Source organism: Rhinoraja longicauda, chromosome 17, assembly GCF_053455715.1.
Source record: "Rhinoraja longicauda isolate Sanriku21f chromosome 17, sRhiLon1.1, whole genome shotgun sequence".
In the NCBI taxonomy this organism is placed as follows: domain Eukaryota; kingdom Metazoa; phylum Chordata; class Chondrichthyes; order Rajiformes; family Arhynchobatidae; genus Rhinoraja; species Rhinoraja longicauda.
This window is the reverse complement of record NC_135969.1, coordinates 29,863,233-29,882,245: the sequence shown is the minus strand read 5'-3', so window position 1 is coordinate 29,882,245 and position 19,013 is coordinate 29,863,233. Positions and strand designations below refer to the sequence as shown.

The following is a 19,013-nucleotide window of genomic DNA, read 5'->3' as shown; positions in this document are numbered from 1 at the left end:
CACAATTAGGGCACATGGTATTGGGGGTAGGGTACTGACATGGATAGAAAATTGGTTGACAGACAGAAATGGGGATAAATGGGGCCCTTTCGGAATGGCAGGCAGTGACCAGTGGGGTACAGCAAGGTTCGGTGCTGGGACCCCAGCTATTTACGATATACATTAATGACTTAGACGAAGGGATTAAAAGGTTCCATTAGCAAATTTGCAGATGATACTAAGCTGGGGGGTAGTGTGAATTGTGAGGAAGATGCAATAAGGCTGCAGGGTGACTTGGACAGGTTGTGTGAGTGGGCGGATACATGGCAGATGCAGTTTAATGTAGATAAGTGTGAGGTTATTCACTTTGGAAGTAAGAATAGAAAGGCAGATTATTATCTGAATGGTGTCAAGTTAGGAGGAGGGGGAGTTCAACGAGATCTGGGTGTCCTAGTGCATCAGTCAATGAAAGGAAGCATGCAGGTACAGCAGGCAGTGAAGAAAGCCAATGGAATGTTGGCCTTCTTAACAAGAGGAGTTGAGTATAGGAGCAAAGAGGTCCTTCTACAGTTGTACCGGGCCCTGGTGAGACCTCACCTGGAGTACTGTGTGCAGTTTTGGTCTCCAAATTTGAGGAAGGATATTCTTGCTATGGAGGGCGTGCAACGTAGGTTCACTAGGTTAATTCCCCGGAATGGCGGGACTGTCGTATGTTGAAAGGCTGGAGCGATTGGGCTTGTATACACTGGAATTTAGAAGGATGAGGGGGGATCTTATTGAAACATATAAGATAATTAGGGGATTGGACACATTAGAGGCAGGAAACATGTTCCCAATGTTGGGGGAGTCCAGAACAAGGGGCCACAGTTTAAGAATAAGGGGTAGGCCATTTAGAATGGAGATGAGGAAGAACTTTTTCAGTCAGAGAGTGGTGAAGTTGTGGAATTCTCTGCCTCAGAAGCCAGTGGAGGCCAGTTCGTTGGATGCTTTCAAGAGAGAGCTGGATAGAGCTCTTAAGGATAGCGGAGTGAGGGGGTATGGGGAGAAGGCAGGAACGGGGTACTGATTGAGAGTGATCAGCCATGATCGCATTGAATGGCGGTGCTGGCTCGAAGGGCTGAATGGCCTACTCCTGCACCTATTGTCTATTGTCTATTGTCAAAAGCAGAAGTGATGCAGTTAAAAGCCTGGAAAGGAATAATTTGGTTGGCTATATGTGCTGCCCTTCTCCCTTCTCCCATAAGTGTTTTGTTTGAAAATTGCTGCATACCTCTAACATTAATAAGGAATGTTTACTAATCCTACTAGCCAATGTACAATCGCTGGAAAATAAAGTGGAGGACTTAAGGTCAAGGCTGCTTTACCAAAGGGAGCTGAGGGAATGCTCTGTGTTCTGTTTCTGGTTTTTTTCTCTCTTGTTTATCATATTGTTTACATTGTACTATGTTTACATATTCTGTCGTGCTGCAGCAAGTAAGAATTTCATTGTTCTATCTGGGACATATGACAATAAAAACACTCGACTCTCTTGACTCTTGAATACTGTCAAACATTTTGCTGACTAATTTATCTTGTTAGCAAACACATTCAGGAAACTTGCAGACGAGCAGTTGTTTTGATGATGATCAATTGCCTCACAGGATACGTGGTATAAATTTAGCATCAAGGAAACTGGTTTGTTAGAGCGGACCTAAGTCGAAAGTAAATCAAAATATTAATTCAACTTTGTCAATCACCATCAGAAAATTTCAGAATATAGTTTGAGAGTAGGTACTATGTATTTCTGCTGATTTAAAAATAAATTGAGATTGAACATTTATGGTATAAGTCAGGCTCCCAGTACAGTAAAGTATCAAGCCAAATATAGAATAATCAACAGTGATCAATAAAGAAATCAACCATTTATCTCTACCTAATGTCTTTTAGGGATCGAAAGAGATTATTTTGTGGAGGCAATTCAAGTGGGCCAGAATTGGGAGATAAATACCCACTGTCACATGGAGCTTTCTAAAATCGTTATTTACATTTAATGTCCGTCCCTAATTGCTTCTGAATGTGATAGTGAGCCACTCGTGAACTTTTGCACTCTTTCTGATGTTAAAAGTTGATCCCAAAATATTTTTGCATAGAGAGCTCCAGGAAGAATTTAATTACTGTCCAAATTAAGATGGTGTACACCTTAGAATGTGCAGATGTTCTTATGCACCTGCTAGCCTTGATCTTGGTGGTAGAAATTGAAGTGTTTTTTTTGGGTGGTGGTGCTGCTGGTGTAACCTTGTCAAATAATTATGAATTTACTGTTTGCAATGTCCAAATGGAATCTCAGAGGCACTTCTGATGCACATCAATTAGAAAACTGCTTTGATTTTACTTTGTGTATACAACAAGCTTTACCTTCAATATTTATATGAATTCAGCTCTGTATTGAGGGGTCTATGTGCTTAAGTGAATGTTAAGTCAACTTTTGGTGCAACACAACGGGTTATCTCAGAATATCAGGGCAAATGTAAGTCTCATCCCAGTGACTGGTAAAACATGCTAATATTTCTGGCAGACAATACCAGGAGAGAAGTGGTTACAACCCTCCAGACAACTTTGAGTTAGTGTGGATTACTGATCGGTGATTTTTTTGTGCTTACTGACACACTGAAACATTATCAAATATTACACTGCTGTCCCAGTTACCCTGTTGAAAACTAAACATCTGACGATAATTCCCTTGCAGACGCTGAGTCTAAATTCATCTTGTTTGATGGATGCACTGAATCTCTGGACAAAAGATGAATGATTGCAAAGAGAGTAATGCAATTCACTGAGTAGATAGAATATATGGCTTGTGAAACTTCTTTAAATCTTCACAACTATCAGTAATGTGAGTGATTTGTGATGGCCATTTAGATCAGTTTAGTTACTCCAGCATTTTGTGAATAAATCGATTTGTACCAGCATCTGCAGTTATTTTCTTATACTACAGTTTAGTTCATGATTGATTCCCAAGCTACTTGCCTGCATATTGCAGCAGAATAATAATATTTTTTCCCCAAAAGATCCAATAGAATCATAAATTTGTGTGTGGTCTTGTAGGCTTTTATATTTGCAGATAGTCTATTGTTGATGTAGGAAAATAACTGCAGATGCTGGTACAAATCGAAGGTATCATAAATGCTGGAGTAACTCAGCAGGTCAGGCAGCATCTCTGGAGAGAAGAAATGGGTGACGTTTCAGGTCAAGACCCTTCAGACTGATGTCAGGGGGGGCGGACAAAGAAAGGATATAGGTGGAGACAGGAAGACAGTGGGAGAACTGGGAAGAGGAAGGGAAGAGAGGGACAGAGAAACTATCTAAAGTTAGAGAAGTCAATGTTTATACCGCTGGGCTGTAAGCTGCCCAAGCGAAATATGAGGTGCCTGTCCCTTCAATTTGCAGTGGGCCTCACTATGACACTGGAGGAGACCCATGACAGAAAAGTCAGACTGGGAGTGGGAGGGGGAGTTGAAGTGCTCAGCCACTGGGAGATCAGGTTGGTTAAGGTGGACTGAGCGAAGGCGTTAAGCGAAACGATCGCCAAGCCTGCGTTTGGTCTCGCCGATGTAGAGAAGTTGACATTTGGAACAGCGGTTACAATCGATGAGGTTGGAGGAGGTCCAGGTGAACCTCTGTCTCACCTGGAAAGACTGTTTGGGTCCTTGGATGGAGTCGAGGGGGGAGGCAAATGGACAGGTGTTGCATCTACTGCTGTTGCAGGGGAAAGTGCTGGGGAGGGGGTGGTTTGTTGATGTATTTTATGAATATCATGTGAGAAATAAATATGGGAATAGGTTGATCATGTATTGCAGGCTTTGTCATTCATTATCATCATAGCTGATCATTAAATGTTGGTGCCACTTTCCTGCATGAACCCTCTCATCCTTAATTACTTCAGTCTTCAAACAATTGTTGGTCTTTGTCTTGAATAGAGCCTGCTGGGTTGCAAATTCCATAGATTCCAAAGCCTCCTTTCATGAAATGTAATTTTATTTCAATATTGAATTGAAAAACCCTTTGAAATTCTTCGGGGTTGTTCAAAAAACTTAAATTAGTAATATTAACGTCTCGACTGTTAAGCACCATATAAATTTGAATAAAATCATCTCTTGTTCTTTGAAACTCAGAACATGAATAAGCTCATCCCTAAACCTCTGGATTTAGGCCTTGGGACCTCCATCTGCACCTGACTTCTGGAATTCCTGACCAGCAGACCTCATCAGTTGCAATCAGTCAGAACACTAGTACCTTTCAGGGTTGTGTGCTCAGTCCCTTGTTCTACTCGCTGTACACCCATGACTGTGTGTCTGTGTACAATACTGACTTCATCTTCAAGTTCACTGATACCACTGTTGCCAGCCAGATCAATAGCAACAATGGAACAAAATACAGGAGAAAGATCGGGAACCTTGTGTCACCGTGTCATGACAACGACCTCGCCCTTATCATCATTAATAATGTTAGAGTTGGTTGTCGGCCTAAGGATGGGAGGGGGTGAATATTAGTCTTTTGTCATTTGTGATTTGAGTCCCTCCAAAGGCCCAAAATTAGTTGTGTACCAGGAATGGTGGTATAAGAAAATAACTGCAGATGCTGGTACAAATCGATTTATTCACAAAATGCTGGAGTAACTCAGCAGTGGTGGTATTCCAGGAGGCCTGATGGGAAGATCCTATTTGGGCACATGGTTAACTTGTTCCTGGTTAAATTTCTGGATTGATGCAAAGCAACGGTTAATTTTACAGATTACTCTGTTGGGTTGAAAAAAAGCAACATAATGTGATGTGAATTTCTAGACAGCCTAGTTATCATTCAGGCAAGATAATTCCATTGAAATCAAAACTATGGAAGCATTCTTTATATGGGAGCTTATTTACCATCAAGTTGATTAAAAGATATAACTGGGACAGAAGATTAGAACATACAGCTTCTGAATTAAGATTCTTTGATATTGGAAGTCCTATTTTTATTAATTATTTGCCAGATTCAACATCAGTGGAGTGAAGGGTTTACATAAATGGGCCACGGTTAAATAATAAAGCCTTACATTTACGTTTCTGAGCAATATTTTCTCTTTCAATGCTGCATCATAATATAATCCTATCCATGTATTTTAAATTGTTTTGGCTTATCTCTGAGGCATACTTTAAAATGAGACTTCAAGTAACATAAATATATTAATTTTTTTAACTTTTATGAATGCAAGCATCACATGAAAGGTCACAGGTGCCGATAATTTGAGATGTGCTGCTCTGCAAGCGCATAATTATTTCTTTTCTGTGTCACAAGGTTTACATTTTCCACTGTACTGTCAGATTGTTTCCAGAAGCCCTCGGGAAAACACATGTTAAATCTGTAATAGCAGATAAATCTTGGTGTCTAACCATTTAGAAGAGATAGAATACTTTCCCTGAGTCCAGAAACATTTTCAGTTGTGCAGGATATGGGGATTGTGTCTTCACATTCTTCTCCTTTCGTTTTTTTATTACGTCCCGTACCTCCTTCCTCTTTTTTTGTATCTCAGTTGTGTAGTCTTGATTGAAGTGAATGGTCCGTCCCTCAAATGTAGTCTTTTGTTTCCATGCTTGCTGTATTACATGCTCTTTCACTCGGTAGTCTAGGAAGTGGACAATGATTGCTCTCTGGAGGGCAGTCATCTCTTTCGGTTTGGCGACCAGCGAACGGTGTGCTCTTTCAATGCATATGTCTATGTCGTTTGGAATTTGCAGTAATGAGCGAATAAAATCAGTCACAAATCCTATTGTGTCATTTTTCTCAGAGCCCTCCGGAATGCCATGTATCCGTATATTATTACGTCTCGACCTTGATTCCAAGTCTTCACATTTTGCAGTTAACTTTGCCTCTTGGTGAAGTAGGAAGGCAACTGATCTTTCCAGCTGCGCTGTCTTATCTTCTGTGCCTCCCAGTCTTTCTTCAATATTTACTGTTCGTAGCTCCAGAGGCTGTTTTTTCCACAAGTTCCTTCATGTTAATCATTAGTCTTTTCAAAGCATTTTTGTTGTCATTAACTGCTTCTGTGTGCTCTTGCCTTCGCCTGCGTAACTCCACCAGTATTACTGATTCCTGTTCGCCTCCGACATGTACGGTCTCCAGTTTTGTTCCCTCCGTCGCGTCGGCACCTCCAATATTTACATTCTCCTTCTTCCCAGTTCTTCCTTTTCTCTCCGTCTCCTTTTATTAATTATCTTCATCACGTTTCCATTAGTTTGGCTCACTTTCTGCCGTACATGTTGTTTTTAAAGAGCTTGTTTTAGTCGGTTTTTGGAAGAGCTGATTTTCAACCCATGTCCTACAACATAGCGCCACCGGAAGTCTCTTCACTTTGTGCTCCGACAGTTGAGGAGGCCCAGGACAGATAGGTCAATATGGGAATGGGAGGAGGAGTTAAAGTGTTCAGCAACAGGGAGATCAGGTAGGCTTAGGCAGACTGAGCAATGGCTCACCGGGTGGCGCCAGCAATGGCTACCTCGCCAACAGTCTGACTGCCCCTTTCCTTTGTTTTTTTGTGTGTGTTAAATGGATGTTTTTAGTGGTCTTTAGCTTGTTTTATGTGAGGAGTGGGGGAGGGGTAGGCACTGCGGCCTAACATCGAGGAGTTGGCGCCCTTTGCTGGAGACTGACTTCGAGCTCCACTGCGGAAGCCTGTGGACTTAACATCAGGGAGCCCCCAATCCCTTTGCCAGGAATGGACCTCTGAGCTCCAAACGTAGGTGCCTGCGAACATTAACATTGTGGAGCTCGCGGTCTCTGGTCAGAAACTGACATCGGGAACTCCAAGCCACAGGAGCTTCGACCGCCCCGACGTGGGGGCTTCGACCACCGGCTGTGGGAGCTTCGCTCGCCCTGATGGATGGTTCGACTGCTCCGACCGTGGGAAAAAAATGAGGGAAGATGTTAAGACTTTATTGCCTTCCATCACAGTGAGGAATGTGGGGAATCCGCTGTGGTGGATGTTTATGTTAACTTTTATGTAGTTATGTGCCTTGTTGCTTTTTTAGTATTGCTGTATGGTAAATCGAGTATCACTGTTCCTTAATTGATATACGTGACAATAAAAGACCTTTGAGGTGTTCAGCGAAACGATTGTCAAGCCTGCGCTTGGTCTCGCTGATATATAGGAGTCCACACCTGGAACAGCTGACTTTTTTAACTTCAAGTAACCATTGCTCTCCCTCTCTCTTCATCCCACCCCTTCCTAGTTCTTCGACCAGTCTCACTGTTCCCCTGATTAAGTGTATGCTTCGTTGTTACTTTCTTCAAGCCAACAATGATCTATTCTACATTTTCCTTAAACCGCATCCCCTTTGATGTCTCATTTTCACACCTTACACTTCCTTTCTCTGTGTCTCCCTCTCCCCTGATTCTCAGTCTGAAGAAGGGTCTCGACCCAAAAGTCAAGCATTTCTTCTATCCAGAGATATCTGTCCCGCTGAGTTACTCCAGCATTTTGTGTCTATCTTCGGTGTAAACCAGAATCTGCTGTTCCTTCCTACACATTTCTACCGTACACCTGATGAAGACAGGAACACTGTCATTATTTTGAACACCGTCATTATCTTTTGTTTGCATCGGCTAATGCTGACTTGCAAGATAATTTTTCCACACTCTAGACTCTCTGACTTTGTAGATTTGTTTAATAGGGGGAGGGGGGCATTGAGGGGTGGAGACCACATTCATCTACTAAATTTTGAAATAACTTGTTACATTTTAAGTGCTCCCTTGATTAACAGATTTTGTTTTCTCCTCAAAGTATCAAGCCTTTGGAAGCCATGCCAAAACTTAAAGAAGCTTAACCAAGCAACTAAAAACATGCAATGTTCTGCATTGACCATCTTCTCTGAGGTCCTTAGTATTTTTGATCAGCATGGGTTCTGAAATTGACATGCCCTCTGAATATTTCAAAACCAACGCTTGTACAAAATCTTGTCTAACTGTTTAAGTTTGGTATTTGAAGAATGTGGTAGGTTTTGATGCCCTTGCTCATCTCCAATTAAGCGCCAAATTCAGTAACAGCCTTTTGAGCTTTCATCATTGATAAACCCACATTGAATTTCTTCATGAAGTTAATTTTGTTTTCACCCTTGGCCATCCACTTTATTTTCTCCAACTACTGCAAAATCATAAGCACACCATGCTTCTATTTTTGTTTGCATCATTCTGTACATCAGGTGGATGATCATGTTGGACAGAAGTGCAGAAGCATGTAAGCTGGATAGAATAGTGAAGGATTAATTTGTTTTGCTTATGGAGAAAAATGCCAGTTAGTAGTGTTCCAGTTAGAGGCTGGGTGCTTGAAGCTTTTACTCTGGTCCATGTTCTTCCTTGTTATTATTGAGTCACTGGAAATGTTATGTTTCTCTTTACAGTCTACCAACTTTCTGTTATTTTAAATGCCTCTTAAAAAAAACACAGCTCTCGATGTTCTTTTGAAAACACTCCCAGTTTTTTGGATTCACAATCATATCTCAGCTTTTGTATCTGGTGCAATAAAACTTAACGTTCCTAAAACTTATGATCATCATCGCTCACTGGTATACTTGAAAGTGTATAATTATTATAGTAGCCAAAATAGGCTACTTGTTACTGGCATTAAATGGTAGATGCCATTGTAACAGTTTATCTTGCTCATATTCTGTTTTGTTCAGAAGAAATTGTTTTTTGTCCAGAATTCTACCTGTGAGAGCATTCCTCTAGTCTTGTGTCCAAATCATGATGCAATACTTTGTTATCAGTTATATATGCACAATATAATGCCTGCATTGATTTTCTCCCCTTCTCCTTCATACCCTCCTCCCCTCCCCTAAGTAACTGATGCAGTGCAAAACGCTTGTACATATTGCTGCTAATTCACAATTGTACCTCCAGTACATTAACATCTCCTTTGCAGGAATGTTGCTTTAAATTATCAATTGTTTCTACTGTCCTTTTCATACCTTGTTTATGCAGCCCTTCTCATGTTTTCATTATCTGGAGTGTTGTTTCATTGTGGAGCATTGTGAATATAAGTTTCATCTTCCTCAATAGATACGTTGAAATTCTGGCATCACTCATGAAAGCTCAACTGGTTGTCTTGGTGATGAGAAGCCATTACTTGTTGGAAAACAGGTTTCATGATAAGTATTTTTTGTTTTTGGTTGAGGAGGAAGGAAGAGGTGATGGAATTGATATGTCTTTGAAAGCTTGACTTGAATTTTTGTTCTTGCTGGTACACCAAGGAGTCAACTCTAAGAGGTCAAGAAACTTCTCACTATTGTGGATTTAAGAGAGTATTTAATATTCAAGCTTGCTTGTGTACAATCTTGTTGAATGATTAACATTGAATGGCAGTCATCTTGTTGAATGAATAGCAATGGCTGATAAGTGAAGACTGACTCTAGCTAAATGACTTGATGAGCATTCAAACTTGGGAATAAGCTAGTGTGGTTTTCATTAAGTTGCAATATGTGTGCAATAATAATTTTCATTTCAGTCCATGAGGCGTCAATGCACTCCAGAATCAGATATGATGGAAAGGAAAAGGAACAACAACCAGCTTGTTGGCGACGGGGGTGATTAGAAGCAGTTTTTACAACGTGCTCCAAGCAAAATCTCCTGACAATCTTTTCAAAAAGAAAATTCCACTTTCTAGATTCAAAATAAATCGGTGAAAATTAACATTTACTATTCCTGCTAAATAAACAAGTTCAAGTAGCTGTTGGCGCAGCGGTAGAGTTGCTGCCTTACAGCTCGAGACCCGGATTCGATCCTGACTACAGGTGCTTGTCTATATGGAGTTTGTACATTTTTGCCGTGATCTGCGTAGTATTTGTCCCACACTCAAATGTACAGGTTTGTAGGTTAATTGGCTTGGTATAATTTTAAGTTGACCCTAGTGCATGTAGATAGCGTGAGCATGTGGGATCGCTGGTTGGTACAGACTGGGTGGGCCTGTTCCGCGCTGGATTAAAACTAAATTAAACTATTGTATAACATGAAGTAAATGAGTGGTCCATTGAACTTGTGTTGGGTGATACATCTGCACACCAATGTGAAATCATAGTCAAATTATTAAAATATTGCTTCATTCACTTAATTGTCAGCATAGAATTGAGTTGTACTTCCACATGTGACTTCAGTGTTCTTCCTGATAATTGCACTTAGTCATATACATTTTAAAATTGGGGTTAATCCAAGTTAAAAAGTGTGATCATACGCTAGTTTTTTTAAAATGTCTGCTTGGCACAGGAGGCTTGATTGTCTGTATACTAAAGAGCAATACTGATACAGAGCATTTTATCAGCCTCTTGTGCACCAACTAGCGATCCCCGTACGCTATCACTATCGTACACATACTTGGGACAATTTTACATTGATACCGAAGCCAATTAATCTAAAAACCTGTACATCTTTGTAGTGTGGGAGAAAACCGAAGATCTCGGAGCAAAACCCGCGCAGGTCACGGGGAGAACGTACAGACAAGCACCCACGCAGGTCACGGGAAGAACGTACAGACAAGCACCAACCAGCGATCCCGCATGCTCACGCTATCTACACACACTAGGATCAACTTAAAATTACACCAAGCTAATTAATCTACAAACCTGTACATCTTTGTAGTGTGGGAGGAAACTGAAGATCTTGGAGAAAAACGCATGCAGGTCATGGGGAGAACGTACAGACAAGCACCCATGCAGGTCACGGGAAGAACATACAGACAAGCACCAACCAGCATTCCCGCATGCTCACGCTATCTACACGCGCTAGGATCAACTTAAAATTATACCAAGCCAATTAACCTGTACATTTGAGTGTGGGACGAAACCCATGCAGATCACAGCGAAAGGTATAAACTCCATATAGACAAGCACCCATTGTCAAGATTGAACCAGGGTCTCTGGTGTTGTAGGACAGTAGCTCTATGCCCCCAAGCTGCCCTAATCATGATGGCATAAATGTAGGATGGATAACTGAGAAGTTTGGAACTTGGTGAATGTCCTGGTGAATGTCTTCCGCAGCCTTTCCCTCTAAATGGCATCATCCTTATAGCTGGGAGATTAGTATTGTACACAGTATTCCATATGTGGTCTCACCAATGACTCGTACAGCTGCATCATGATGTGCCAACTTTTGTATTCGATACCCTACCCAGTGAAGGCAAGCGTACTGAGGACCTTCACCGCACTGCCCACCTGACTAGACACCGTCAGGAAACCATGTCCTCCCAGATCTTTCGGTTCTGGCGCTCTATGATTTACTGCAAAACTCTGTAATTTACTATATGATTTACTACCCTATGATTTACTGCACATTGACATACCAAAATGCAACACCTCATTGTCAGAGTTAAATTGCTTCTCATTGGAACTCAGTAACATTGAAGAAACCAAATGCAGATTGGGGACTACTTGTAGTCATTCTTCAAGGGCAACACTAAATTTCCTGTTGCTATAATTCACCATCCCACTCTCGCTCCTATCTCTGTAACCTCATGTACTGTTACAATGAGCCCCAAAGCAAACCCAAGGAATATTTAATTTTCTACCAGGGCACATTGCAGCTAGCAGGAGTGCATTGAATTCTCCAGCTTTAGGTAACTTACTCTTTCTTTTTGGCCATTTTGGTTTGACTTCCTATTCCTTTCTGATTTTTATTGTTTCGTCAAACAATACAATATTACACAAACTATGCAACATTAAGAATAAATTACATGGACAAGGAAGCTTGATCAGATCTTAATTGTTCCACTTTTTCACTCATTGTTCCCTCTGATGATTTTTAAAAAAGTTATTCTCGATAGCAAAGTGTTGGTGTAACTCTGCTGAGTTACTCCAGCACTTTTGTTTTTGTATAAACCAGCATCTACAGTTTCTTGTTTCACCTAAAATAATTTCCTTTTGTTTCTCAGTCCCCATATTGGGTCCCAGACCAGAAACATTAATTGTCTTTTCATGCTATGGATACGATCTGACCTTAGCTTTTCCCAATATTAACTGTTTTTATTTCAGGCTTCCAACATCAGCAGTATTTTTGATTTTCCATTTGTTTTACCATCCATGTCCTGATGCAGAATTACCAAATTGATGTTTGCAGTGATTTTTTCGCATATTCCCAGAATTTGTCATCTATTTACTTGTTTATCAAGAACAATGGCTTCACAATCATTCTATTGGAGTGCATTCAAGTGCTGCTGTTTTTAAATTCATAATAGAGAAGCAAACTCTTTCCAAATTAATTGCTGCAGCAAATTGGACAATAAATGTGCTAATTTGGTGATTGTTTTCCATTGGTGTTGAATTAACTTGCTTCGTTGTCAGCTGAACATTTTTCAAAAATAAGATCTACCCAACTTTTTCCAACTCTTTCATTCCTACTATTGACTTGATTATTTTTATAAAACTGTAATCTTTCCAATTTATGTGACTAAGCAATGGATGATTGTTGGTTTTATGCAAGAGAGCCTTGTGATAGCTGATACTGAGGGGCCTAATTTGTTGATTGAAAAGACATTGCACCGCAAGACAAAAGCGTTCTCAGAATATTAAAAAAATCAAATGGATGTATTTACTGTTTTGGAAAGGGCACCTCGTGAGCAGAAAATATACAGATTATTTTGCGGACATTTGGTGTCTTAAGCTATGCTGATTTTTATGATTTGTCTACATAAATATATCTTGGCTGATGCTCCATTGTGGGAAATGATCCTTGAATGAAATGCTACACTGAAGCACTGGTTGCACAAATGGATTAGAGTTCTACTTGAAGTGGAGCAGTTTCTTCAGTTTCCATTCATTCAACAGATGAAATTTGGACGCAACCCAGGTGATTGTTCAAGGCATTATTTAACAATGAACATGGAATAGCTGTTTATGACAGAATTTCCTCTGAGTTAGTAGAAAAAAGGAACTGCTCCACAGTGCTTTTTCGATACAAAAGTTTAACTATTTGTGAGGTAACATGTGATAATTATTTCAGATGGTCTAACGAAACATTAATTTATTTTATAGGTAGAAGAATGGTTGTGCTTAAACTGTCAGATGCAGAGAGCACTGGGAATGGACATGACGACTGCATCACGTTCCAAGAGTCATCAGCAGCTACACTCTCCATCACACCAGCCCCAAGCAAAACCACAAGCAAATGTGCTGAGGCAGTCTCAATCAGATCATATCCCCCAACAGGGAAGGACCACTCATGTAAAAAGGGAACTTCCTAAAGTGCCATCTGATGTGCAGAGCAGACCTGAGACCAAGATTCAACCGAGTCAGAGTGAGCAGCGAGGGTCAGCACCTGATCAGCCTCAACCACACCTTCATGGTCAACCAAAGGCTGTTGGCCAAACAGAGGCAACCCGGCCTATCGGTCAGAGTCAGCAAACTAAGCATCCCGTTGCAGAACAAAAGAGAACAGCAGATGGTTCACCGGCAAGAACACAAGCTAGCCCCACCAGTATACCCCAAGACCAGGAAGGCATAACTGGTAAACTCTTTGGGTTTGGAACTTCACTTTTAAACCAAGCTACAAATCTAATATCCACACAGCCAGAACAGACTCCACCAAGTCAACAATTGCCCGCAAAAGGGTCACCAGCTAAGCAGTCTCCAAAAATAGTTTTCAGTGATCAAAGCACAGAAATAAGTTCAAAGTTGCAGGGTTCGATTCCAGGAGTGCAAATTAAAACTGGGGATGTCTCTTCATTTAAACAAGGAAAACCAGAGCCGGTTATTCAACAGAAAGTAGCCACCAAGCCCAAAGTATTGTGCCCACTATGTAAAACAGAACTGAACGTGGGATCAGGCCAGTCCCCCAACTTTAATAACTGCACTGAATGCGAAGCCCAAGTGTGCAACTTGTGTGGCTTCAATCCAACTCCACATCTGGTAGAGGTAAGACTAATTCAGAAAACTTTATATACCATAATATTTTGTATTATACAATTATAAATCACAACCCATTCGGGAGTGAATATTGTCAATTAGATAAGTGACCCTACATAATTGTGGTATTCAGATGTCCTACATTGTTGTCAATTTAAAGAATTGCAGATGAGTTGATGAAGGTAATTGCTTTTTTTGCAATCTACTTTGGAAGTAAAGACTTTTAAAATAGAGAGAGGAATAACTATGAACAAATTAAAACGGATTTATTTCAGTTTTATTCTTAAATGATTTGAGAACCTTTATGTTCATTGCAAGGTGCTCCGTATATGTGCAAGATAATTAGAAAATGCGTTGAGATTTCGGAAATATTTGTAAATACATGTGAGAAATTACAATATCGTACATATCTACCTATATTAAGTATTTTTGTATATTTGTATAGAATATTAGCTGTCAGAATGTGTACTGTATGTGTATGTATTGTGTCTGTCCCTGAAAATATTCCTTGAGGTTGAATATCTTTTCTAGGCTGACCAAATAAGCATACCTGACTAATGGTAAAGCTCCAGTAAAGTCACTGAATTATTGAACTAGAATTATTTATAATTTGGAATAAATATTGGTTTAAGATAGAATTGCCACAAAACTGAGTGGTTTAGAAAAGTAAAACTTGTTTTAACTTTTACCATTGGAAATCAATTTGTCCTACAATAAAATATGACTTTAATCATCACTGTGTTTTGCATCAGACTTGGGAATTCATGTGGGTATTTACTGAAGTGATTTGTGTTAGGGGGTGATTAATTTGTTGTCCCACTCCTGCAAGCGATGGAAATCCTCATGCATAGCTACTTGAAATTCAGTCATATTTCAAAGTCTGCCTGTCATTGTCTCTCACAAACATACTATTGTGGTAGTGTAACCCTTACATTTTCAGGTTTAAGACATGATAGAATCAGGCTTCCTTGTGTATTGTTTCTTCATTCTTAAAAATAAGACGTGTGGTGCAATCTTCCAGGGTTTGGAACTGGAAATCATTTTTTGATGGATAGGTGTTGAAGTTGGCTTTTATTAATCCTTAAAAGGTTGCGTTCAACATTTTGAAACATCGATGCCATAAAGATGGGTATATATGTATGGAATTGGAGATTACAGCAGCGGAACAAATAACTTTAAATCAATAAATGGCTCATTAAATAGAGAAGCGTGAAATTCATCATGGGGAAAGTGATGGTTTGAAGTAGCACCTTAATTTACTTTTAGTTGGCAGAGAAGAAATGCTTCTGGCCAAGATAGATGTACAAAAAATACTTAATAATCAAAGACATTTGTTATTGATGAGAAGAAAGCAGCAAATTCAATGGGGAAATGATGGTAAGAGCTATCAATTTAGGGAACTGTTAAGCTAAAGCACATGCTGCCCACCAAGCAGTATAAGTTACAAGATGAACCTTCCCTCCAAAGAGATGCTTACTTCAATGTATTACTTTCACTTTTGGTATTGGATAAGGCTGCATGCACAAACACAATATAACAAGGCACGTACTAAATTATATGATGGAATTGTTTTTCTACCTTTTTAATTGTACAATCAGTAATGGATGTGTGTGGAGAGAGGGGGGGGGGGGGCTGGTGGTAGCATCGTGCTTCTTTAATGATCATCCTGACTGTGTACTGAATGCGAGTTTGCACATTTTCTCTGTGACTGGGTTTTTAATGGATGCTTTAGTTTCTGTCCACCTTCCCAACGTATGCTTGTTGGTAGGGTAATTGGCCATTGTAAATTGTAGGGTGTTGTACACCCAAAGTGTAGGGTGTGGCAAGATAGGGATAGTTTGGAAAGTTGATATTTATCTGCAAGAGGATAAATCACATGTATATAAATAGGTGAATGGGATTGATGGATTGGTGCGAGAGCCAACAGAAAGAAGATGGGCTAAATGAATGCCTTTTTGTAAGGAAAACAAAGTGAACAATATTCTCCATTGCTGTACTAAAAGTATTAATTAAAAGTTATTGTACAAATGAGCAGAAAGCAATTCATTCAAGATCAAAATTGGCAGAATAGTACTGATATAAAGCATTTATTAAAATTGGTTTATGACAAACTGCAAAATCCATCAAGTTGTAAAGTAAACTAAAGTGCCAAGAACTTATTCAAATTTGGAAGAGAAACTCAAAAGGGTGGAAATATCCAGCAAGTGTGGCAGTATCTGTTTTCTATGTCTGGTGCTGCTGTGAGACCGGTTGAGACTATGTCCAGCATCCTCAATATTTTTGAACATAGAGATTATTGATCTGGAAAAAAATTGACAATCTTTCTTCTTAACACTTAGAGTAACATATCGTCAAAATACTTTTCTATAGGAGCTGTTCCTTTGTGAAGTGACAACATCTGGTTTTCCTCAGTGTCCAGTGTTTTATGAAGCACATTGTGTGCAAGAAGCTGCTGCTTATAAATTCCCAGTAGGTGTATAGGAGACAAATAATGATAAAGCACCAAGATAAAAAACATTTTGCTCTGAAACAATTGGTTCCATTCCCTTGACTAGTATAAGTAGTGGCAGTACTGTAGTGTAATTCACAGCTAAGAGACACGTTTTAGTTTTTTGGCTGTGTCCCTGGAAAGCTGATTGAATCTGAAGTTTGTGAGATTAGTTCAGAGTAGGGTTGGTGAAGATCTTTAAATTGATTGTATATTTCATTGCAATCCCTCTGTGAACAGGAAGAAAAATAGCTTATCCTCTAAAGTAATCTGAGATCTGTATACTACAAATGAGCATCTTTCTTTGCAAAGGCTTCCATTTCCCAATGATATGACTGAGATGTGAGAATTTGAGCTTTTCAAGCATAATCTTGAAAATCTAAAGGAACAAGGGTTAGATATAGACACAAAGTACTGGAATAATTCAGCAGCTTCTAGGCTTCCAGAAGCTTAGAAGCCTAAGCTGCAGGTGGAAAGAGATGCCAAGTTTGCATGTTCTCCAGAAATGCTGCATGACCTGCTGAGTTACTCCAACACTTTGTTTTTTTTTGTAAACCAGCATCTGCAGTTTCTTGTATTTAAGATATCTTCTGACTTCAATTGTGGCCAAATGGCTGGATACACGACCTACAATCTGGGGAAATGTAATACATGTCAGATATTCTGGAATTTTGTAGGACTGGAAGTGGGTTTTGAACTAGAAAAAAGGAAGATTATCAAATATTTTGAAATCCATGATGAGATATTTAATGTTAGCTTAATATAGCACTGAAGTAATGGGTGAATTTGACTTGGTGCTAAGATATGGACAGTGGCGCTTAAATGGCCTCAGCCTGATGAAGGGCATGTGTTAGGCCACTTAAGAGACAATTGAAACATTGAAAACAGAAGCTAATAGGTATGGATTACAGTTTCAGTTAAAGGATGTGAGAAAATAACATTTGTATCTTTGTTAAGTAAAGAATATGAGGTCACGACGTGTTAGAAGTTTAAAAGCCTCAGCTACACGTGAAAAGAGATGCCAGGTTTGCAAACAGATGCGTCAAGATCTAGACTAGAAAATGAAATTGATTATGGAGATTAAATCTTTGTTATCTTCTGTAAGACAAATGTCTTCCTAATAATTAATTAAAAGAATATCATGCTCAATGCTGAATGCATAAAGGGCCTGTCCCAGTTCGGCAATTTTTAAGGCGACTGCCGGCGACTAGGCTGTCACCGTACGGTTGCCGGTGTGTCGTCGGTGTGTCGCGGACATGGTCGTGAGTAGTCTCCAATGAGTCGTAGCAGTTCTCGGGTCGTGGCGGAAATTTCACTATGTTCGAAAATTTTCAGCGACAGCTGGCTTGATGCCAATGGTCGTAGCTTGTCGTGGGCGATGTCGCAGGTTGTCGCCAGGTGAGGTAGGTTGTCGCCGGTACTGACGACGGATGAATTTCATTGGCGACTACCTACGTCAACCGGCGACAGAACTGGGATCAGGAGAAGACAAGTTGCGTTGTATAACCGGCCACATTAAAAATTATTACATAGAAGAATCTGTTTAATGTTAAAAATCTCTCTTTTGGTAGTTTTTGTAAATGTGTGAAGTTTATATTTTTTTCACTTTTTTTGCATGTAGTTATCCACCTTTTATAGGAATTTGGTTTGTTTGAATAAAGTTGATTTTGGACATTTTGTCAAAAAATTTATGTCTGAAGTTATTGCATTTCTAAGTACTTTCTCATGGCATCTCTTTCAAATATTTTAGTTTCATTTATTTTGACCAATGAAATAAACACAGACACAGACACAGGCATTGCACTGCATTGAAAGGTGAAACCTTATCATTTCTTTCTATCGATGAAACAAAACAAACACAACCATTGCAATGCATTGAAAGGCAAACTCTTATCATTTAAAACAAACACAAACACAAGCATCTCACTGCATTGAAAGGTGAACTCTTATAATTTCTTTCGATCATCAAAACAAAACCAATACAACCAATGCACTGCATCGAAAAAGAAACTCCTTTGGGAGGGTGTGGGTGGCCCTGAAAAGGGGCTGGGGTTGTGGTCTTTTGGGGGCTCTCTTCCTGGAGTGGTGGACTTCTGCTTGTGGAATGGGCTGTTTGATGCTGGTCTTCAGATCATGACATTCTGCCATGGTACACTGCCTAGTTCGGAGTTGTAGTAAGTGCAGAAATGGTGACCTGTAACAGTTGTGACCTGACAGGGTCGTAGCTTGTCGAGGGTGGAGGTCAGGTTGACGTTGGTTGTCGTAGCTTGTCTTAGTCCCTGTCGTAGGTGGATGTCCTAGGTCATGACGACAGGGTTGCTGGTTGTCGGCAGCTTGCCGTCGCCTAGGTGGTAGGTTGTCGTAGCTTGTCGTAGGCATTCACGTAGTGGGAGTCGTAGACATTGTCGTAGGGTTAAAAAAAATCTACGTTTTTCGGCGCTGTTACGACTTTGACAGTCGCCGCCAGTCACCTTAAAAATCACCGAACTGAGACAGGCCCTTAAAGGGAGTGAGAAGATACACCAATCAGCTAAAACATTATGATCACTGACAGGCAAAGTGAATAACATTGATGATCTTGTTACAATGGCACCTGTCAAGAGGTGGGATATATTAAGCAGCAAGTGAATAGTCATTTCTTGAAGTTG

At 40.0% G+C, this 19,013-nt stretch overlaps 1 protein-coding gene across 7 annotated transcripts in view; it reads left to right on the top strand.

The window, feature by feature from the left end:
• bsnb (bassoon (presynaptic cytomatrix protein) b) overlaps positions 1-19,013 on the top strand; it is a 299,861-nt gene that overhangs the window by 26,810 nt on the left and 254,038 nt on the right. For all 7 annotated transcript variants that reach the window (XM_078414467.1, XM_078414461.1, XM_078414463.1 and 4 more), the window contains exon 3: positions 13,008-13,886. In XM_078414467.1, the coding sequence (XP_078270593.1) occupies positions 13,008-13,886 (879 nt within the window). The remainder of the gene's footprint in view (positions 1-13,007; positions 13,887-19,013) is intronic.